The 24,492-nt window shown below is 35.7% G+C and overlaps 1 protein-coding gene across 3 annotated transcripts in view; it reads right to left on the minus strand.

The window, feature by feature from the left end:
• LOC150089706 (palmitoyltransferase ZDHHC6) overlaps window positions 1–24,492 on the minus strand; it is a 181,053-nt gene that overhangs the window by 151,190 nt on the left and 5,371 nt on the right. For all 3 annotated transcript variants that reach the window (XM_090368746.1, XM_090368743.1, XM_090368745.1), the window contains exon 2: window positions 4,493–4,754. In XM_090368746.1, coding sequence (XP_090224872.1) covers window positions 4,493–4,732 — 240 coding nt within the window. In that variant the 5' untranslated portion in view covers window positions 4,733–4,754. The remainder of the gene's footprint in view (window positions 1–4,492; window positions 4,755–24,492) is intronic.

Consider the following 24,492-nt stretch of genomic DNA (forward strand, 5'->3'; position numbering starts at 1 on the left):
TGTAACCCCCCCAAGTGGGGGCGTAATGTCTGTGATATAAATATTAATGCCTAATTTAATAAATATTATATAAATATAAAAATTTAATAAATATTTAAAAACTTATTTAAATTTAAAAATTTAAATATTATAAAAATATCATAAATAATATTTCAGTAATGTCTATCTGTCTGAAAAATTATCGTATATAATATTTCTGTAATTAAATAAAACCCTTACCAAAGGGTAGCATTTAACATTTTAATTCCAGCCTTTCTGTATGCAACCCACATGGAGACATCAAATGTGTGTTGACTAACATGTAGACATAAAAAAAAAGGGTAAACTGCAGCCATTATCAACCCACTGCAGGATGGAAGCCTCCTCAACAATTCATGCTAAGGGAAATGGACCATAATCTGCCACGCTGGTCCAGTGCGGGTTGGCAGATCGACCGTACTTAGCACTCAGGGGCTTGAACCCTGGTCTACTCAAAGAGCGTGTGCTACTGCACTCCCACTCCTGACCACTCGGCTACAGAGGCCTCGTAGGCATATTATGTGTAAATGAACAATATAATACAGAAGGTGCAAAATTATAATTAAATATTGTTATTCAAAAACATAATTTTGTTTTGTTATTTATTATAATAAAACTTAAAATGTAAGTACAATGATAATATATATATATATATATATATATACACTTTTTTTTTTTTTTTTTTATGAAACCTCCAAACATGAGAGTTATTAGAACCTATAGTACTTAGTACCATGCATGAGCTGAAGGTTGAGAAGATGAAAGAAAATACTTGTTGACATTAGACTTGAACTTCTGTAGATTATAATTTTCAGGAAATACAGGGTAGTTATAAAGTCCTTGTGCTGCTTTAAATTTTAATAAATTTAGATGTACACATGATCATGATAGAAGCAAACTATAAATGGCATATGAAAGCTGAAATCTTAAAGTTTTAAACAATGCAGTTTGATATTTTAACCTTCAACATAACTGCCATCATTTGTGACACATTTTTTAAACCGATTTTCCAACTCATTGAAAACATTCCCCAGTTGCCGCTCAGTAATTTCATGAATTGCATTTGTGATCATGACCTTAAGTTCATCCAAAGAACATAGTTTTGTTGAATACACAACAGTTTTAACATGACCCCATAAAATGTAGTCCAGTGGGGCGGATCAGGCGAACAATGCGGCCAAGCAATTGGTCCAGTTCAACCGATCCACTTATCTGGGAAGACATCCTTCAAAAACTGTCGTATATTGGTAGCATAGTGGCAGGGTGTACCATCTTGCTGAAAGAAGGTGCTGTCTGAAAGATTTAACCATCGTAGCTCAGGGATAAGGAAATTCTGCAGCATTTTAAGGTAACATCCACCACTGACTGTTGCTTCTTTAAAACAGAAAGGACCGATAATGCATGACTTCCTGAGGGCACACCAGACACTGATTTTTGGGGAATCTCCTTCATGTTGCCAGACTCCTTGAGGTTTCTCTCTACTCAAATGCGACAATTGTGGCAGCTGACTTTGCCACTAATGTGGAAAGTAGCCTCATCAGAAAATGTCAATTCTTCAAGAAAGTCATGGGAATTGTCCATTTTTTATTTCATCTGTTGACCGAAATCCTATCCAATCTTGCTTGGTAGTCTTCTTCCTGTAACATCTGAACCACCCGAATCTTGTAATCGTGTTCATGCAGTTTCACTCTTAGAATTTTGCACACTGTTGACTGCAGAATGTTTAGTTCAGCAGATGTACCAAATTGATTGGACTCCTTTCAAATGTTGCCTGGACTATGGCCACAGTCTCTTCACTGATTTGTGACCTCCTGGATCATGGTTTGTCATTCATGGACCCAGTTTCTCTAGACTTTTTCATCCAACTGTTAATTGAGTTCCTATGTGGTGCATCTTTAATGTAATGAGCAGTGAATCTTCTTCTCACAGCTGTAATGGAATTCAATTCTGCAAGCCATAACACACAGTTGACCTTTTTTTCTACTGTCGCCATTTTCAATCAGTTGAAGGATCTGAAAAGGAAAAAACAATTAATTAACAAACACTAATACACTAAAACTTTAAGAATGCACCTTTTATATGCCATTTACTAATGGTAAATTTTCATTTTAATTCACATTTTCTTCATGGTCATGTGCTTTGACCATGTGTAAATCTAAAGTTATTAAAGTTACACAAGGACTTAATAACTACAATGTTTATATACATTGTTTTTGCCACATTTTTGTTTAATTTTAATTGAAATTTTCTTCTTACTGCTTTCTTTAGGAGCCATATTATCAGTTTACTCAATTTTGTAATTATAAAACGCTAATTCAATAAATTTATAAAACACAACACAAAAAATCATATCAACTAAGTGAGGTACTCAATAGGTGGTACACGATGAAAATAAATCACTAAAATTCAAAAGATGTGAAATTTTCAAAATAATTAAATGGGCAATATTTCTGGCTGCACAAATTGTAACTAAAAGCCACTATTTGAAGTGTAGGCTTTTATATGGAATACATATAAATTAACATGTGACACAGAAGCATATGATAAATATAAGCTGGTCTGTAACCAAGTTACAAAGGAAGTTAGGCAGGCAAAGGCAGATTACGAGAAACCTTTGGCAAAGGATGCAAAGAAAAACAGCAAACAGTTCTTTACTTACGTAAACTCTAGAAGAAAGGGGATGAATCAGATTGGTCCACTTGATATCGATGGTTCAACTGTTGAGGATCCTGCTCAGGTAGCTAACAAACTAAATGAATATTTTGCATCGACATTCACACATGAGTTATTCAGGGAGGGGAATGCCAGAGGTGTATTCAACTCTGGCAGTAAGCTAGATAATCTTGTAATAAGATTATCTAGCTTACACAAGAAAGGCACCTGGGGTGAATGGAATCTATCCAGTTATATTTAAGGAGGCGGCAAAGGATGTAAGCAAACCCTTAGCCATAATTATGAGAGCTTCCCTGGACTCAGGGGAGGTACCCATGGACTGGAGATGTGCAAATGTGACCCCAATCCACAAAGGAGGATCAAAGGGAGACAAAGGTAATTACAGACCTGTTAGATTAACTTCTGTTCCAGGGAAATTAATGGAGGCACTGGTTAAAGAAGCATTGCATGATCATCTAGACAAGACTTCAGTTATAGCTCGGACACAGCATGGGTATGTTAAGGGGAAGTCTTGTCTGACTAATTTGATTGGATACTATGATGTAGTCACAAAGGAACTGGATGCAAAGAATAACTTTGATATCATATATTTGGATCTTAGAAAAGCTTTTGATACTGTTGCACATAGAAGACTGCTGCACAAATTGGAGCAGTGTGGCATTGGAGGCAAATTGCTGCTATGGATAAAAGGATGGTTGAATGGGAGAAGACAGAGAATGGTAATCAATGGAAACTGCTCTTTGTGGACTAATGTTATTAGTGGAGTCCCTCAGGGTTCAGTGTTGGGTCCACTGTTGTTTCCTGTATTTATAAATGATATTGATGACGGTATATCAAGCTTAATGTCCAAGTTTGCAGACGATACGAAGGTTGGCAGGGTTGTTAATGACACTAATGACAGTACAAAGTGACTGGTCGAATAATATTTCTAATTGTTTCAATGCAGACTATAAATGGTGATAAAACCTGCTGAAACAGAATCTAGAAAAGTTGAGCAGATGGGCTGAGAGGTGGCAAAACATTGACAAATGTAAAGTACTACATATGAGATGCAGTAATCCCAGAGTAACGTATCAAACTCTGTGGTACTACACTGAAAGTGGTAGAGAATGAAAAGGACCTGGGGGTAATTGTGCAGGCAGATATGAAGTTTTCTGAAAAGTGCAGACAGTCTGCAAGAGTAGCTCATGGTGTCTTGTCAATGATATACAGGAATTTTTCTAGCAGGGATAAGGAGGTGATTATCCCCTTTTATAAGGCAATGGTCAGGCCACACCTTGAGTACTGTATACAGGTCTGGAAGCCTCATTTTAAGAAGGATGTAGAGCTGTTGGAACGAGTACAGAGAGAGAGAGAGAGAAAGAATGATGATTGTGCTAGTAAAACTTCAGAGACTACATACAATATATCAATCTGAACTGGAAAATTGTGTAAATATGTATATCATAATATTTAGAAAAATAAAATGGATACCTGTAGTTTTCAGTTTCCCAAATCACGACTGAAATACAATCAAATTGGAAAAATTTACTATACTGAATGTAATACAGTTCTTTTCCGTTCAAAGTCTTTCTCAAATATTTGAAAGCCAACCAAACCACTTATTATTTTAGAAATGGCTGAATAAAAAAAAAAAATAAATGAAAGGTACCTACTAATTGTATAAGGAAAGCAAGAAAAGTCTGCCCTTCAAATGGGTTAACAGATAAAATAAAGTTTCTGCAGAAGAACTTTAATGAAAATCTAAACTTAAAATGTACAAAAATAAATACACAGAAAGTTAAACATATTTGATACCTACTGGTTTCCAACCAATCGGAACATGTCCAGGACCAATAAACATGGCACAAAACAAATGATACAGTGTAAGGCCAACAAAGCAAATGAAAATAATGTGATTAATAGTTCCAAAGGTAGAGTCAGTTGGTGGTAACCACATTGAAGTTACATGAAGTGTTGTAAAGGCAATGCACTTAATGATGAACAAGGCCAGTGCTGGTCCCCAATGACATATACGTTGAATCAAAGTTATGAGAGTCATCACTTCTTCTGATAATGATAATCTAGTTTAAAAAAAAAAGAACTATATTAAATCCAAGTACATATTTCATTTCTGCCATAAAATAAGGTATAAAACTTTATAATTTTTTTGTAATTTGTTGATATAGAAAGAAAGTCTATTACAAGATAATAAAAACTAAAGGTAAAAAGTCAAAATAAGTAAAGCAAAGTAACAAAATATAAATACACATAGCCCTTGATTTACATCAGGGTAAGGTTCCTGGGGGGGACAGGCACAAATGGAACCCTTTATATAATGGAGTCAATCTGAAATCATTGGGTTAGGTTCCAGACATCAAAAATTTTACCTACTACTCTGCATCAATTGTTTTATTTTATTAGCATTCTTCATAGTTGCAGTAATAGTCGATGGAGGCATATTTGTAGCTCTACACACATTAGGGTGGCTTTCACCAGATTGAATCCTCCTAATATTGCACTAGGATTCAATAAACTTCTTTTACCAGACATGGCATTTCTTTATTCTATTAAATTAAAAACTTTATAACACGATTGGCAAAAACTGCACACGGATATCACTATTATTTTTATTTAATTTATTAATAGCACAATTAATAAAAAATGCTAGCATAATAAATTTCCAGCACGTGTAAATAGTGTAAACAACAATCAACTGAATGGTTCACCACATGGACCTTTACTACCCGCATCCACGAGTGGTTACTTTGAGGACAGGTATCTTTCTCGTCTCTGATACGGATGTGCTAATTGCTGATTGCCTCAGATTGTCCTAAATCACATAAACAGTGAATAGCACAATATGATACAGATAAATTGTCTGACGATTTTAAACTTTCAATTTATAAAAAATTTGCAAAAATAAATAAATAAAAATAGCGTTGTGGTTAGTGATCAGCGCTATTGTGAATCAGTGCAAATCAGACCAGTGCAAAACGAGGGCTACCTGTATATATAAATATCAAATTTGTCACTATAACAAGTGCTTTAAACTGCAGCAATAATTATATTTTTTCTGCAGTTTAATGTGAGAATAATGTAATTTTTCTCCTATGCTTTCATAAATATCGGTCTTGTTGCTACTAATACCACTTATAATATGCATATCGTGTTTTCATTCTACTGAAACAAATTAATGTAACTGGAATATGGTAAAATATGAAAAGCATTATAATATGATTTGCTTTTGTTTCCATTTTAAAGACAGCTCCCAATATCAAGATGTATTAATATTGGCAAATAATGAAAGGAAATAAGCTTATAGACTATCAACAAAAAAAAACCTTGTGTCCATCCACATTAATAATTTGCCTAATCCTTCCTTAAATTTATTCAAACTACCCACAATTAAAACTTCCTCAACACCAGATGAGTTTTTTTTACAATTATTCTCTGGCTGAAAGAAAATTTTCCTACACCTAACCTGCAACAATTCCTTTTTCAATTTATGTTTAGCAATAGCATTAGTAGAGGCAGATGATGCAAGAAAGCAAGCTTATACAGCATAGGCCAAAAAAAAACTCTTCCCATTTTACCCATCTATTCATTCCAAATGTTTGTCTAGTTCTGCCTTGAATTTATTTAAGCTATCAACTTCCACAATGACAGATTGAAGTTTGTTCCAACAATCAACTACCTGCTGGCTAAAGGAAAATTTCCACACGTCTATACAACAACTGTCTTTCCTCAATTTCAGTTAATGCCCCTCAGGTTTGTAATCTGAGTAAGAGGAAGAATCCCATCAGCATTCAGCCTGCTCAATCCATTCAAGGTCTTATAACATCAATCAGATCGCCTCACAGGTGCCTAGTCTCCAGATGCTGCAATTTGCATAACTTAAGCCTTTCTTCATAAGAGCACCCCTTTGTTCCCCTCACCAGTCTTGTTGCCATTCTCTATACTCATTCTAGCAACTCTACATCCTTCCTAAAATGAGACTTTCAGACCTGTACGCAGTACTCAAGGTGTGGCCTGACCATTGCCTTATGTTGTTGTTATTTGGTTTTTAGGAGCTTCAGCAACTAAGGCCATATTGCTCCTGGGATATGCAGTGGTCATTCCCTGACCTTTCCGCATCCTCCGTATTTGGTGGTCACGGCCTCAAACCCCAGTCTAATGAAGAAGCTTGTGCTACACACTGCTGCTCCTGCCCGTGGAGGCACCATCCATTGCCTTATACAAGGGGATAATCACCTCCTTATCCCTGCTAGCAAAATTCCTGTATATCATTGACAAGATGGTATGACCTACTTTGGCAGCCTGTTTGTACTGTCAGAAAACTTCATATCTGACTGCACAATTACCCCGAGGTCTCTTTCATTCTCCATTACCTTGAGTATAACAACACACAGCTGGTACATTTTCCTGGGGTTATTGCTACCCATATGCAGTACTTTCCATTTGTCAATGTTAAACTTCAGTTGCCACTTCTCGGCCCATCTGCCCAACTTTTCCAGATCCTGTTGCAGCAGCATTCTGTCATTAGTGTTATTAACAATCCTCCAAATCTTTGTATCATCTGCAAACGTTAAGCTTGATATACCATCATCAATATCATTTATAAATAGAGAAAACAATAATGGACCCAACACTGAACCCTGAGGAACTCCACTAATAACATTAGTCCACGTAGAGCAGTTTCCATTGATTACCACTCTCTGTCTTCTCCCACTCAACCATCCTTTTATCCATTGTGGCAACTTACCCTTAATGCCATACTGCTTCAATTTGTACAGTAGTCTTCCATGTGCAACAGTATCAAAAGCTTTGCTGAAATCCAAATATATGATATCAAAATTATTTTTTGCATCCAGTTCCTTTGTGACAATGTCATAGTACCCAATCAAATTAGTCAGACAAGACTTCCCTTTAACAAACCCATGCTGTGTCTGAATTATTACTGTTGTCTTGTCTAGATGATCCTGCAATGTATCTTTAACCAGTGACTCCATTATTTTCCCTGGCACAGGAGTTAAACTTACAGGTCTGTAATTATTCGTGTCACCCTTTGTGAAGAATTGAAGATACATTTGTACATCTCCAGTCAGTGGAGACTTCTCCTGAGTTTAATGATGCTCTCATAATTATGGCTATGGGTTTGCTTACTTCTTTTGTCACTTCCTTTAATATAATTGGATAATTATATTAAAGGAACCACCCCAGGTGCCTTTCTTATGTTTAACTTCAAAAATTTCTCCTCCACTTTGCTCTCAGTTATTACAAAATCAGTTAACTCCCTGTTAGAGTTTGAAAAACATCCTCATGTTTTTCAAACTCTAACAGGGAGTTAACTGAAAAAATGACTCCTCATGTGTGAATGTAGATGCAAAATACTCATTTAGTTTGGCAGCTATATGAGAATGATCTACAGTCAAACCATTGATATGAAGTGGATCAATCTGATTCATCCCATTCTTTTTAGAGTTTATACAGGGTGTTTCAAAAATGGTCAATAATTTAAAGGCAAAAAAGTACAAACTAAAATAAGCAAAAAAGTCCCAGTCAACATTGGGCCGCAAATGAACCATTTTCGAGATAATGCACATTTTCTGTTAATATCCGCTACTGACCATGGGAACATTAGTTTAGCAAAAAGCTATGAATCGTTTGCTAAGGGTGGTTGTATGAAACATAAGATAATACATTTTTAATTTTTTGTTTCAACACCACAGGATTTTACAGATGTTACATGTTACAGGATGTTCTTTCTAACACTCTTTCCTCAACATCAGGTGTTATGCCTACCTGCCTCCATGTGCGAAGCGCCCATGTTCTCTAAGGGGTTGATGTACCCTGATAAATGTGCACCTGCTGGATTGCCTTCAGCGGAGAAATGCTTCTGGTACAAACGTGCAGCCTCGAGTGCCGTTGGCTTTACCATACATGAAGTGCATGTCTGCCTACTCTTCGCTGCTGTAACCTCTCTCCATGTCGACTATCCTTTAACTAGTACTAGTATGCCTACTACGTCTCAGAGCATTGAGAGAGGGGAAACGGAGAGAATGAGCATAACCTAACCTAAACAAACAAGTCGGTGGTGGATCCCAACTCTGTACAGTTCACCTTGTCAGTGGTGGATCTCAACTAGAAATGTGCAATATCTCGAAAATGATTCACTTGAGGACCGATGTTTACTAGGCTTTTTTTGCATTGTAGTCTGTACAGTTCACCTTTAAATTATTGATCATCACTTTTGAAACACCCTGTATAAGTAAAGAAGTCTTTGCTGTTTTTCTTTGCATCCTTTGCCAAAGATTTCTCATAATCTGCCTTCACTTGCTTAACCTCCTTTGTGACTTGATTACAGACTAGCTTATATATACCATAGGATTCTGTGTCACTTGATAATTTATATGCATCCCGTGCATTTTTCTTCTCTGCTACAAGTCTCATTAGTTCATCTGACATCTATTTGGGCCTAAATCTAGAACAGTATTTCTTAGTTGGAACAAAAAGCCTAGTAGCTTCCAAGCTTACTTCCTTGAATGCTTCCCAATTATGTGTGTTATTCGAGAAAGAGAACGGCTGCCATCAGCATTTAGTTTACTCAATCCATTTAAAGCCTTAAACACTTCAATTAAGTCTCCTTGCAGACCTAGTTTCCAAGCACTGAAATTTGCAAAACTAAAGTCTTTCCTTGTAATAGTACCTTTTTTGTATCCTTAACTAATCTGGTTTCTCTCCTCTGCACCTGCTATAACAGATCCACATCCTTCATAAAATGAGGCTTCCAAACCCATATGCAGTACACAAGGGTCTGGCTTATACAATTGAAAAATGACCTCCTTGTCACTGCTGGAAAAATTGCTGTATATTGTTGACAGAACCCCCACAAGCTGTCAAGAGCCTGTTGCACTGCTCAGAAAATTTCATGTTTAAGTGTCCAATCCTCTAGTCCTCTTTCATTCAGCATTATCTTGAGTGTGGTACCACCCAAATGGTATTATTCTGGGATTTACTGCTACCCATATGTGGTATCTTACAATTTTAAGTGTTAAACCTCAACTGCCACTTCTCGGTCTATTTGGCTAATTTTTCTAGCTCTTGTTACACCTTGATTCTTGTCATTAACTACCCTGCCAACCTTTGTATGAACAAACTTAAACAATAAATTTAATATGCTTATTATATTAATACCATTAATAAATATTATATAAATATCATTAATAAATATAATAGTGGTCAATATTAATTAACACTGATCACTATTATTAATAGTGATCCATATTGATCACTTTGATCAATACTTATCAATACTGATTAATATCATTAATAAATATTGAAAACAGTAAAGGCCAAGCATAAACCCTGAAGCATAAACCTCTGCTAATAACATTTAGCCCAAAAAGAGCACTATCCATTAATAACCACCTTCTCTCCTTTGAACTATCATTCCTTTATCCATAGCAGTAACTTGTCCCTAATGCCACACTGCTCCAATGTGGCATTAGGGACAAGTTACTGTGTCACAGCAGCTAATTAGCTTGGTCAGACAAGATCTGCTCTTAACAAATCCATACACTGATTTCCATATTGTAACCATGTTTGTTGTGGAATTAACAATGCAGTTAGAAAGCAGTTGCTAAACTGGCTAATAAAGTTCTATCAAAGTCACCTTCCATGGGGAAAAAAGTGTAAGGAACATTTTAAGGTAAAGCTTAATTGAATAAAAAATAAATAAAAAGTTATGTACTTTTTATGTACTCACTAGGTGGTAGATGACTCTCATCAACCAGTGCAAATACCACCACTTTGCTTATTGGAGGATTGAAGTGGTGGAACCCATGTTTAGTCTCTAGAGCTAAGTTCTGGTCAACTATTCCCTATCTCATCCATCATGCAGTATGATTGATGACTTTTGAGGTTATGATGAACATCGTGGCGAGATCCAATATTCTTTACATTTCGAGGGTACAGCTCTAAAACAGTGTTCGCAGGCCGGCCGCTAGTTAGTACACCAGACCGAACCTATTGGTAACTCTCTAGGAGACCTCCGGATCAGCTAGTGTATAATCTTGCTACCCCTACTCTGCCAGATAGTGACTGGAGGGAGCCCGAGTAGTGTGTATGCGGGGAGCATTGTTGAGGCCAAATTATGTCAAGGATCTGGGTATATTCTTACAATGTGTACGCCATATCCAAAAATTTCACTACTTCATACAGCATGTCCCCCCCCCCCACTTTTTCTTACTATTGAATACACCATGAATTGTCAAACTAATAGAGCAAGCTTATCTGCGAAAAGATCTAAACCTTCCAAACACTTCCTAAGTCATTTCACAAATATACATGGTCTCAATTCTAATCTCAACGATGTCCATTTCCACTTGCAGGCTGCCAAACCCCATGTACTTTTTCTGAAAGAATCTCAGTTATCGGTTGATTCAACTCCTGCTCATCTCAGATGCCCAAATTATTCACTGTATGATTCCTTTCACCTCAAAGGTGGTATTTGTGCATATGTCCGTTCTGATATTGCCGGTCAGAGACTTGGCAATTTGGAATCTCCTCTCTTTGATCTTCTCTGACTTAAAATCTCTCTATCTCATTGTGTCAAATGAGATAGAGAGATTCATCTGTTGTCTCTACCGTTCTCCCAACTCCACTAATCACTTGGAGCTCTTTGACTTCCTCTCTTTGCAACTTGAATTTCTCCAGTCCAAATTTCCTAACAGTGAGGTAATTTTCCTTAGTGATTTTAATGTTCACAACTCCAGCTGGCTTCCGTTTTCTAAACATACCGACCCAGCTGGTCGAGATGCTAAGGCTTTTGCAATTACTAATGACCTTGCACAGATTGTTCATTTACCTACAAGAATACTGGACAATCCTAATCATACAACCAGCACGCTTGATCTTTTTCTCACAAACAACTCTTCTAAGTACACGGTTGAAGTGAGAGGTCCTTTAGGCACTTCAGATCACAACTTGGTGATTGTCTCTTCTTCAATGGAGCCTTTATCTCATGGCTATTCCCAACATCGTGTTGTTTGGCATTACAAGAATGCAAAATGGGATGACCTGCAAGATTTCTTTTCTCCTTTTCCTTGGGCGGATTACTGTTTCAAAACTTCTGATGTCAACGTTTGCTCAGATCGTGACAATGAAATTATTCTTGCAGGAATGGAATCCTTTATCTCACACTCCACTTTAAAATCTCGTCCTTTATCTAAACCTTGGTTTTCCAATAAATGTGCTAAGGCTGGTCAAGAGAAGAATGTTGCATATCGTAATTGGCTTGTTTCTAATTCTTCAGTTTCATTTTCTGCCTACACCAAAGTTGTAAAACAGTTATTAATCAGTCCAAACTAGAGTTTGAACAGGCTAAGAGAACTTGCTTCTTGCCCTAATGGTAGCCGAGCATTCTGGTCTCTTGCCAAAGCTATTGGCCGCAACTTTTGCCCATCTCTGCTCCCGCCTCTGTCCAAACCAGATGGTTCTGTTTTCACTTCAGCCAAGGATAAAGCTGACCTGCTAGCATCCCATTTTCCTTCCAACTCATGTATTAATGATCTTGGTAAAACACCTCCCACCATTCCCAACACGCTCCCTTCAATGCCTCCTGTGGTCTTCCGTCAAAAGGATGGCAGAAGAATTTTGACAATTCTTGATGCTAAGAAAGCTCCAGGTCCCGATGGTATTTCTCCACTTGTTCTGAAAACCTGTGTTCCTGAACTTACTCCTATTCTTTGCCACCTTTGTTCACTTTCTTACCCATTGCAATTATTTCTACTCCTTCTAAAATAATGGAAAAATCAATTAACCGCCAACTCTTAAACTACCTAGAAACCTTCTGTCTGATCAACGATCGCCAGTATGGATTCCATCGGTGTCGATCCACTGGTGATATTCTGGCTTATGTTACCCATTTATGGACTTATTCAATGGAAAGGTTCGGTGAAACACAAATAGTTGCTCTTGTCATCTCAAAGGCTTTCGATCGTGTTTGACATAAAGGTCTTCTACAAGCTTCCATCTTATGGTTTGCCAACTGTTTTTTGTAATTGGTTATCCAGTTTTCTCTCTGATCACTCACTGAGGGTGATGGTAGATGGCTCTGTCTTCTTACTTCTCCACTAATGCCGGTGTGCCACAAGGTTCACTTCTTTCCTCGACTCGTTTCTTCTTGTATATTAATGACCTTCTTCCACTGACTGGAAATCCTATCCATAGTTTTGCCGATGATAGCACATTGCATTCCACTTTGAGAAACCTTGCCCTGCTCAATCAGCTTCAACTTCTCGAAAATCTGCTATCAATTCCTTAAATGCCAATCTTCATGTAATTCTCCAGTGGGGCAAAGACAACTTAGTTGATTTCAACCCTTCTAAAACTCAGTCTTGTCTTATATCTCACAAAAAGGATTCTTCTGCCCCTATGCTTGTCTTTAGTGACACTCCGATTTCTAGGCAAAATGATATATCTCTTTTGGGGATTATCCTGACTTCTAATTTCTCTTGGCACAAGCAAATTACAAATATTGCTTCCTCTGCATCTAAAAAACTTGGTTTTCTCTTTCGCTCTCGGCATTACTTTTCTTCCAAACAGCTGCTCACGCTGTATAAATCGCAAATCCGCCCTGCCATGGAATATTGTTCCCGCATCTGGGGTGGTGCTCCCAAAACCTCTCTTAGGCTTCTTGATTCCAATCAGAAGAGGGCAGTTAGGTTAATTAATAATTCATCTCCAACAGAGTCTCTCCACTCACTGTCTCATAGACGTACTGTTTCTGCTGCATGCCTCTTCTACAGATATACTTCCATGGGCACTTTTCTTCTGAAATGGCTTCTACAATTCCCGCTCTCTCTCTTTCAAAACAGTCCAAACACATGCCGCTACCAGCCAACATCCATTTACTGTCCAACTTCAAACTCACAGAACCAACTTTTCATCTTCCTTGTTTATTCATTCTACTGCCGTTTTCTGGAACAACCTTCCTTCGTACGTTTTTCCTAAAAATTACAGTCTACAGAAGTTCAAGTTCAATGTCAACAAATATCTTCTTTTGTCTCTCAACCTCCAATCCAAGCACGGTACTAAGTACTATAGGTTCTAATACCTCTCGTGTTTGGGGATTACATAAAAAAAACTTAAAAACAAATTGCAAAATGATAACAAAAAAAAGCAGTGTCAGCAAAAATTACAATAGCAAGAGGATGGGTTATTTTCATTATTCTTCTTTAATATCATAGGAATAAAGTTAAAATTAAGATGTCATTCTCAATGAAAATAAATATGGGAAGTTAAAAACATTGTAAAGTGTGAAATCAATTTTGGTGCAACACTTCAACATTCAAATGCAAGATATCACATCATGAATTATTTTATTTATGATACTGTTTAGCTGCAATAAGAGTTAGTAGAGTTTAGCTTAGGGTTACCATCCATCCTCTTTTAAACGGATTTGTCCGGATTTTTGTCTAAAATTTTTGTCCGAGTGGATTTTTATAAATTTGTCTAAATGTCCGGATTTTTATATTATATGCCATTTTTTTATGAAAGCTCGACAAAAACTACCGAGTTACGTTATACAGAATCTTTTTCGGAATAGGAGACGATTCTTCAATTCGAATTTCCGTGTTGACAATTAGGCAGAAGACCCCGACGATGCTCAGTTTAGTGCATTGAGATTGTTACCAACCCACGCCTGCTTCAGAATTTATGCACATATAAATTTTATATAGTCTAGCAATACAATATTTTGGTTTAGAGAGTAGATAACGTGTGAAGATCAGATGGTGTGCTAGAAAAAGATAAATTACAGGAATTCCAGCATGTATATAAATATTGACAGTTAGAGGAGCTGTTTTCTCTAAAAATTGATTGCAGCATATGAAAACGTGGATTTTGAGCTGTGTGCACACCAAATTGATCGAAAGTTGCGTACTGTCAACTAAATTTGGTATACTTATCAACAATCCAATCAAGAGGCAGACACTAGTTTATTTAATACCAAAGTTTACCGTTTTTAAAAATACTGTTTTTCACTTTAATTACAAAAATATTTATTATCCATCTTTATACCTGTAGGTACTTTTCTGCAATTAGGTTAGTTTAGTTGTGAATGTAAAACATAACCTAACCTTAATAAAATTTATGCTTCACTACTTACAATAAAAAATATTTACTATTATTTCAATTATAAAAATTAAATATTATTTCAATTATAAAAATTAAATGCCTAAAAGGAAGTGCATGTTTATAGAAGAGATGAAAAACAAATTTCCATGTTTTGTATCTGGCCAAGAGGAATGGGAAGCTGAATGTAAAGTTTGCAGAATGGGAACATAAGTTTCAGTAGCCAATAAAAGGGGTTGGTGATTTGAAGCATCACATTGAAACTGAGAAGCACAAGAAAGCAGTTGAAAGTGAGGCCTCTTCGGGAAAGGTTACAGATTTTTTTGTCCAAGCTGTCGGTAAAATAGAATATGATCTGGCTGCTGCAGAGGGTACCTTTGCTTTTTGCACTGTTAAACATCACAGTAGTTACAAATTGGCACCTCCATAGCCAGGTGGGAAGGAGCAGCAGTGCGTAACACATGCTTCTTGATTAGACTGGGGTTCGATCCCATCACCACCAAATACAGAGGATGCGGAAAGGTCAGGGAATGACCACCACATATTTCCGGAGCAACACGGCCTTAGTTGCTAATGCTCCTAAAAACCAAATAACAAACATAACAGTTACAAATCAATGGATTGCACAACTGTCGTGTTAAAAAATGTATTTTTTGATTCTGAGATAGCAAAAAGATTTTCTTGCGCTAGAACCAAGACAGAAGCCATTGTAAACTTTGTACTTGCAAATCGTTCTCTTAATGTTACTGTAAAAACTTTAAAAGAAAATAAAATTGCATATTGTGGGGTCTCAACTGATGGAAGTAATCATGGTTCTGAAAAAAATCTTCCTATTAATTATTCAATATTTTGATGTAAATGAAGGAGGGTTATAAACAAAATTAATCGAATTACAGAAGATGCCTAACGAGACTGCAGATACCATTGCTACGTATGTTAAAGAAACTCTTGAAAAAAATGGTTTGTGGGAAAAATGTACTGCATTCACTGGGGACAATTGCAATACAATGTTTGGAGGACTGAGACGAAATGAAGAAGGGAATAATGTCTTTGCAAAATTAAAGAAATTGTTGCATAACAAAACTTTGATTGGAGTGGGCTGTCCTGCACATATTTTGAACAATTGTCTTCGGAATGCCGCAGAACTTTGGGAAGTTGATGTAGAGAACATTGTTTTTAAAATTTACCAGTATTTTCATAATTATACAGTCCGGACTGAGGAGCTTAAGGAATACTGTGAGTTTGTTGAGATTGAATATAGACAGCCCCTTTCTCACAGCAAGACGAGATGGCTTTCATTATTTCCAGGCATCACAAGGCTCATAGATATGTTTCCAGCTTTACAGGCTTATTTTCTGTCCCAAGAAAAACCTCCCAATGTGATTAAAAGGTTCTTTGAAAATGGATTTAGTGAGATTCATCTTTGGTTCATGCAGTCACTTATGAGTGTATTCCATACAGACATACAACGAATTGAAAGGGAAAGTAACTCAGCTGCAGAAGTGCTAGATGTCTTAGTCTCAGTGAAAGAAATTATCTCAAAACGAATGGATCACAACTTCATGCCATTAAGAGTAAAGGAAATGCTATACAAAAAACATGATGAAGGACTTGTACTTGAATGTGAAAAATTTTCTAGTGATACAAAAAATCTGTATAGAAATTGCATGGAATATTTAGATAAGTGGCTTCACTATATGGAATCCATTTCCTGTTTTATATGGATGAAAATGGATGCGGTACCAAGCTGGAACAGTGTAGAATGTTCTATTTCCTACTTGATTGGCAAAGGGGTACCAATTGATGATGTTAAGTGTTTTGACCAATTTAACAATTTGAAGAAATTTTTTGGGGGTCAAATGAATAATAAAGACTTTAAAAACATAATAAACGTGCTTATACATAAAAAGTGGGCCAAATATTTTAGTAATTCAAAAAATAGAATTCCATTCAGAATTGTTGAAAATTGCCCAATTTTTCTTTGCAATTCCTCCTCACAATGCAAATGTAGAGAGAGAGAGTATTCTCTCTCTAATGCAAAGTCACTGGACGAAAGAAAGGAATAGGTTAAATGTCAATCCTGTAAAAGGTATTTTGTTTTTGCAGTACAATTTCAAACATATGTCATGCGTTGATTTTTACATATATTTAAGAGGCAATCCAGAGCTATTGAAAGAAATAATTTCTCAAGACAAATATGAATGTACTAAACCTAAACATCAGTAAATGTGGTTTACATTGTCTTTATTTTATTATTTGCATAATATATTTGTCCTCTTTTTTTAATCCAAGATGAACTTTTTGTCCTCTTTTATTTGCCCCAAAACATGTAAATGTCCTCTTTTTATGAGTGCAGAAGATGGTAACCCTAAGTTTAGCTGCAATAAGAGTTAAGAGTTAGAACTGATAGAAATTAGAAATCAGAATACAAGAGATTTTCTGAATTTCTTATGATATTCAACATTTATGTACGATAGTAGAAATTCAAAACAACTTTGAAATCCAGCATGTTAGGCCACTTAACTCTTGCGATATTTTTGAAAATGCCCGATTTCTGAACCTGACACAGGTCCACCCATAATAATGTATACAGATGAACTACTATTGAAAGATTATGTACTGTTCTGACAGAACAATAAAGAAAGTTATCATTATGGGAATTACAGTATATCGACTTTGGAAAACTTTTCTGAGTATCACATCATAGTGGCTACAGTATTTATATAATTAATACAAATAATTATATTTGTATAATTAATAGACAACTTAGGCAGATGGACTGAGAAATGGCATTTGAAGTTTTAACACTGAAAAATGCGAGGTACTGTGTATTATTGTGTATAATTCTTGAGTAATGTACGTTCTCCTACATTTTTCAGTGTTTCTTACTCTCTCTCTCTCTCCTGGTCTTTCCACACACACACATACCCCTTAGAAACTTCATATCCATCACTTGCATTTGGATAATATCCTTCTCTGCATTACCTATACTTCTGATCCATAGGTATTTCTGGTACACAGTAAGCTCTACTGAATACCAGCTTGCACTTCTCCGGTACCTTTTTTTCTCCAAACTAGACATTTTGCACAGTTATAAAACATGCTTTCTTGGTCTGCTTTTCTACATACTTCCTTTTCAGTTCTCCCTTCTTTATCTACTATACTATCTGAAACTATCCACTTCTATCTTCTTTCGCTCAATAAAGATGTTAACCCCTTCCTCTCCCTCCTTCATTGTCATTCTCGTTGAATTACTCTTAGCATTACTAAACTTTAAATTGTATCTCTTTGCCTCCTCAATCCAGCTTTCCACCTGCTTCTGTACCTCCTCCTTCCCATCCCCCATAAGTCAAGAAATATTATCACTATCATGCTTTCTGTCCCGATCCTTTTCTTCACAGCATTCGTTATATCATCATATGTGTATAGTACAAGTGCACTACACTATCTCAGTCTATTATTAATTTCAAACCAGCCTGTGATTCCAGCCATTGCCTTCACACAGCTTTCAGTCCTTCTGTACACTTTTAATACTCTGTATCAATGATGTTCCTACTCACTGTTTTCTTAACACTTCCCATATCCTTCTTCTCTCTACATTATCATATACCTTTTCAATATCCAAAAAAAACCATGCACAGATCCCTTCCATACTTGTAATGTTTTTCCATCATTTATCTTACAGCAAAAATTAAATCTGTGGTTGACCTGCCTTTTGTGAAGCCCTCATCCTACTTTCAACCTTTTCTCATACTCTCCTCTCCATTATTCTTTCGTACAATTTCCCTATGTGACTAGGCAGGGTAATCCCTCAATAGTTCTCAAACTTTTTACTGTCCCCTTTTTCTTACATATAGGCAAACTTCCCATATCCTTCTTCTCTCTACATTATCATATACCTTTTCAATATCCAAAAAAAACCATGCACAGATCCCTTCCATACTTGTAATGTTTTTCCATCATTTATCTTACAGCAAAAATTAAATCTGTGGTTGACCTGCCTTTTGTGAAGCCCTCATCCTACTTTCAACCTTTTCTCATACTCTCCTCTCCATTATTCTTTCGTACAATTTCCCTATGTGACTAGGCAGGGTAATCCCTCAATAGTTCTCAAACTTTTTACTGTCCCCTTTTTCTTACATATAGGCAAAATCAACCCTCTTTCCCATTCTCTTATTATCCTTTTCTCCTCCCATACTGCTTTCACTACTCTATGCATCCATTTGTCCTGCTTAGACAGCATATCTTACCATTTCTATAGTCACTTCATCACACCCTGGTGATTTACCCCCGCTTCCATCATTTCCATTACTGCTGCCACTTCACTTTTTGCTACCTGGCTCTCCCCCTCCTCTTCCATTGTATCTCCTTTTTCTCTGATGTTCAACAGCCTCCTAAAATAGCCTTTCCACCTCCTTTCTTCTTCATTTCTTCTTCATTTGTAATTATTCTTCCAATGTCAGAATATTACAGTAGCAATATTACTGTGTAATAAACATTATTACACAGTAATATTGTTCCTTCCTATCCCCTTCTCCTATTCTTCACTAATCCATATAACATCTTTTTCCCATTATTAACAACATCCCACAAGTCTTGCAACCAACTCTCCAACCATTTCTTCTCTTCTTTGACTAACTCCAGGGGCTCACATCTGGTGAGTATGGGCTTAGCACACCCAGGATCCTGAGCTGGATATCATCATTCTTCTCTTTCTTGGTGATTCCTTTCTACTTCTGACTCTTGCTCGTTCTCTCTCTCTCTCTCTCTCTCTCTCTCTCTCTCTCTCAGGGTAACTTACTGATTTTTTTTCTTTTTGGCTGGTGCAGCATAACCCTCAGGCTTCCTTTTGCACCATGTGGCTAATAATAATATTCTCTCTGCATCCCTTTTTGTTTTTTTATGTTCTCTCTCTCTCTGACCGTCCATTGGCTTTTTACATCTTTTTCTGAAGGTCCTATTCTTCCTTAGAGTATCCTCTTTTGCTCTCTCATTCCATCACTGTCTCTTTCCATCTCCATTTCCATTCACTTTCATATCCATTACAATTTGCCAGAGGCCTTTGACACATCTAAACTTCAACATGTACTACTTACTAATGGTTTGGTAAGCAAGAAGCAGCTGAATCTAGTAATATGGTAACCATTCCCCTATGCTTATTCATCATCTTAATCTTCTATTTCCACTGCTTTTGTAATAAATGAAGACAGAAATTTCTGATCAGATCTTATACACTGTATAATCATTTAAGGCGAGCAGTGCCCCCACCCCCACTAAATCAGATAGAATGTGATACACTTCTGCAACCATGGGAAAATTTCCAAGGTAATTGAAAACTAAATAAACCTGCTTGCCTTCCAAGTTTATATGAGGTACAATTTGAATAATAGCAGTTGTCAGTTGGTTGGATGCAACCAATGGACGACTTACATTACAGCTTGATCCACATCAGAAAATAAACTACTTCTGTAAGCTATAGCAAAGGTTCCCATGATAATATACTGTATAAAATCCAAAGCAATAGCACCCAATGAAGCTTCAGAGTAATTTCTAAGATTACTATGTGTTTTTTTTTTATTTGAAAATGAAATCAAATCCTCTCCAGTAGCGTTTCCTGCCACTGTCCTTTAACCCACTGTTACTTGTGCCCTTAAAAAGAACAAATACATTTTTGTGAAATCCATGGGGCACCTTTTCGTTTTAATTATAAAAATATAATTATTGGCTTTTTTTAATTAACTGAAATTTGTATTCTAGTAATTATGTCTGATTTACTAAACACTATTAAAAATTGTGAAACAAATGGGAGAAACCAATAAAAAAAATAAATAAAATCTATTATTAAATAAAGATTTTATTTTTTTAAGAATTTTCAAGGTCACTCATTCCCAAATTGAAACACACATGTTCACATGGTGTCCAGCAAATGCAACATGATTTTTGTCAGCTATGTGCATTTAGCTATAAACCAAAGTTCTACAACAAAATCAGATAACGCTCATTACAGACAACACACAGGAATAGGAATTACCTATAAGAAAGATATGTTTTTGCTTGCCTGGCATCTCTAAAAGTGAAACAAAAAATTTATTTCTCATAATTCATAGTATATCAAAATGAAAACAGAAAATACTGTATAATCAGCTAGAAAATATTGGTGGGCAAAAATACATGGGAGGATTTAATTTCATTTATAGATTTAAAAATATAAAAGAATTTTAAAAATTGGCATCTATCAGAACCCACATTAGCAGCATCAGGTTAATTGATTATACAGTATATCTGTTTTCATTTCAATATACTCTGAATTAAGAAATACATTTTTCATTTAGCATTTACCAGGGATGCAAGCAAAAGCGACCAGCTTTCTTATATATCAACTTCCATTCTCAAATGGAGCTGAGTACAAGAAAATGGAGGCTTTAGTTTCCATGGCTAAACATGAACAGTTTACAAAAATACAGTCATTCATGTGGCATCTGTTTTTCAGTTTGGGGAATGAGTGACCTAAAAAATTCTAAGTAATATGATAAAAACATTCATTATCATCATTATTGGCTTCTTGTTTATTTTTGATCAATATTTTGTAATTGTGTTTAGCAAATCTTGATTAATAGAACACTGTTTTCAATTCAGCAAAAAAAAAAAGCTAAAAATTAATTTTTTATAATAAAAACACATTCTCACATATGCCACACAAGTATATTCTGGATCCCTTTATTTTGAAATACTCTTCAGAACACCACTCTAATGTCTTCAGTCCATTGTTACTCATGCAAAAACTCCCAAGCACAAGGAATCACTTTAACTATATTGCAGAGATTTCTAAAATTTTTAATTAAGAAAGAGGAAAAACTTTTTTGAGGAGCACTCTATTATACACAGATGGACATATGGCTTATGAGTGCAAAAGAAATATAAAAAAGTGACAATTAAAAATTACCCTCATATAGATTGTCATCAATCATATAGATTAATGTCATCAATGCTGGAAAATTCATTTCATTTTGAGATTATTAAGATCAAGTTGCATTATCTCCTTTTTTGTCAAAAACAAACAGTTTCTTTGCTGTTTTCATTCTTGGTTCAAAATTTGTTGTAGGAAACTTTCCATATGTTCAAGAGTTCTATCAAAAAAAAAAAAAACTGTTTCTTTACTTAAATTTATCTTGTCTTGATGTCCACTTCATGCATGCATCACTGCTATATTGCTTCGTCTTCAGCAAAGTAACATGCAACCTCCCATCCAAGTTTTTTTTGGTTTCTCTGTTAAAAATTTGAGAAATTTGTTAATTATTGAGAAAACAAGCAAAATACAAGACCAGGTTATGAAATGCTGCTAAGCCTAATGCTAATTTGTTTTCTATTTTAATTCATCCTGGTAATGCAAAGGATTGTTCTTCTTCTATGCATGCAGGGTTACTTTGACCCCACTCATATCACATGAAAACTCACCAAAAAATCATTCAATTGTTCGGTTTTTTGATGCCACCTTTATTTTCAATCTTTTCTGAGTAAAAAAGTGAAAAATACATTTTTTTTATATTAAAAACATATATCTAAAATAAATTTTTGAAATTAAAACTCCTTTTGGACCTTGTGGACAAGAAAAATGCGAATCAAAAAACCCATGCACTTCAACAAATGCATGCAACTGGACTCCAGCCTGTCAATAAAAGGAGAGCCCACTGCATGAAATATGAATTGTATGCCTAAACAGTTTGATTCCAGATGACACTTCAATGTCACAAAGTCAATGAGCTTTACTGAAGGAAGAAAGTGCATATCAATAAAGCCAGCTCAACATGTGCTAGAGCCAGCTCAACAGGCTAGAGTTAAATATCAATGAGACCAATGTCATATTTAAAATATTTTCACAAAATGATTCAAAAACACAAACATGTGTACAGTTTGGACTAGGATGACCAACCATCCCGAATTTCGCGGGACATCCTGATTTTCGGCTCTCTACAGAGGTGTCCCAGAAGAATCCCGGGCAGGATGCCATTTGTCTCAATTTATCACATAACGTAAAATAAATAATATAAAATATAATAATAGACCGTACTAAATTTCATTAACTAGCATAATGTGAATGTGTATAGAAAGTTTAAATAAAATAAATCTCCATTTACATCTTCAATGTTTATTTTAAAATAGGTTTAAAAGTTAATTTTAAACATATTTTAAAAATTAATATGTGAAGATATACCTATATATGTATAATAACCAAGAAGGGGCATGTACATACATTAATATTACAAGGTATTTTGTAATCTAATGTACCAATGAAAAAATCCCAATTTTTTAAGGTCGATATCCCGAAATTAGCTGATCAAGAGTTAGTCACCCTAGTTTGGACCGTTCCAAACTGATCTTATGAATATTTGGTGCTGTTATTTACAAAAATTTCTCCTATATCTCAATATATAATAACAGAAAAACTGCTGATCATATTCAGACACTGATCTCTAAGAAGTACATTTTCAAGTCCTTTGTTTCCTGTGAGAATATTAATGACTTTTCAATCTCAGCTACCAGAACTATGCATGAGGGAGATTTATTATGCAACAAAAGAACTTAGCATTCAGAATTGACTATTTATCATTTGGCTTTTTGCTTCAAAGCTAGTTGTGCCACTTCCATGTTCCTTGCAAAAATTAAACTTGTAAAGGACTTAAAAATGGTTTCACTACAACACAAGCAAGCGGAAGCTGAAACAATGAATTCAGGTGTACAACTTAATGCAAATTAACTGGCTGAAGCAGGATGCTTATAAACAGCAAGGATATTTAGTTTAAAAAAATGTTGAGAAGGTCCTCTCCCCAAACATTTCCTGGACCAATTAGCCCCTATAATCAGTTTATAAACAACATACTATTTCATGAGCCTTATAAATTTTCAAGTAAAGAAAATTAAAAAATCATGCATGGATAACCCACAAACTGAATAATCACTACACAGATAATTAATATTTTATATTATTTTAGTAAAGTGATCATAAAAATATTTGTTAAACAGAGCCAGCCAACCAACCAATTAGGGCACCAGTCATTTTGGCATTTTCCAGATGGTTAGTTCAGCATTAAACTAACCATCTGAAAGGGTACCATGACATGCAAATGTCCATATTTTTGGCACTTAAAGCACTTTGCAAAATGAAGTGCAAGTACCCGGGTGAAACTGAATTAAGAGACATTAGTGAGTTGAAAGTAAGGATCAGGTTTCTATTGGGAGACTAGATTCCATCATTATGTATAAATATTCCTTTTGCAGCTGCCACTCATCGAGGGTTTAGTTCAGAGCAGATTTCTGCTTCGACAATTCAAGAAGATCCCACCTCAGGATGAGTTTGTCTTACAAGTTTTACTTCAATTGGCATTAAACAACAGCGGTGGCTCTGTAGAGTTGTTTCAAATGCTTGTTAGTTTTGGTTTGAGCAAGGATTTCTTCATCAGCCATTTGACAGAGTCATGGAAGCCTTCCAAATTTTTATGGACAGAAGAGTGACATCCCCTATGGGCTTTTCCTCTGGGTAGAATATATTATCAGGAATCTAGGTGAATCCCAATATGAGCCCTATTATTTTCTGATAGGGCTCATATTGGGATTCCAGAAGGAAAATCAGCCTGACAAATCCTTTCCCTCAGACAATAAGGAAGGAGCAGAGTTGATCCTTTGGGT

Source organism: Mastigoproctus giganteus, chromosome 2 (assembly GCF_048544385.1).
Source record: "Mastigoproctus giganteus isolate SK-2022 chromosome 2, ASM4854438v1, whole genome shotgun sequence".
NCBI lineage: Eukaryota > Metazoa > Arthropoda > Arachnida > Uropygi > Thelyphonidae > Mastigoproctus > Mastigoproctus giganteus.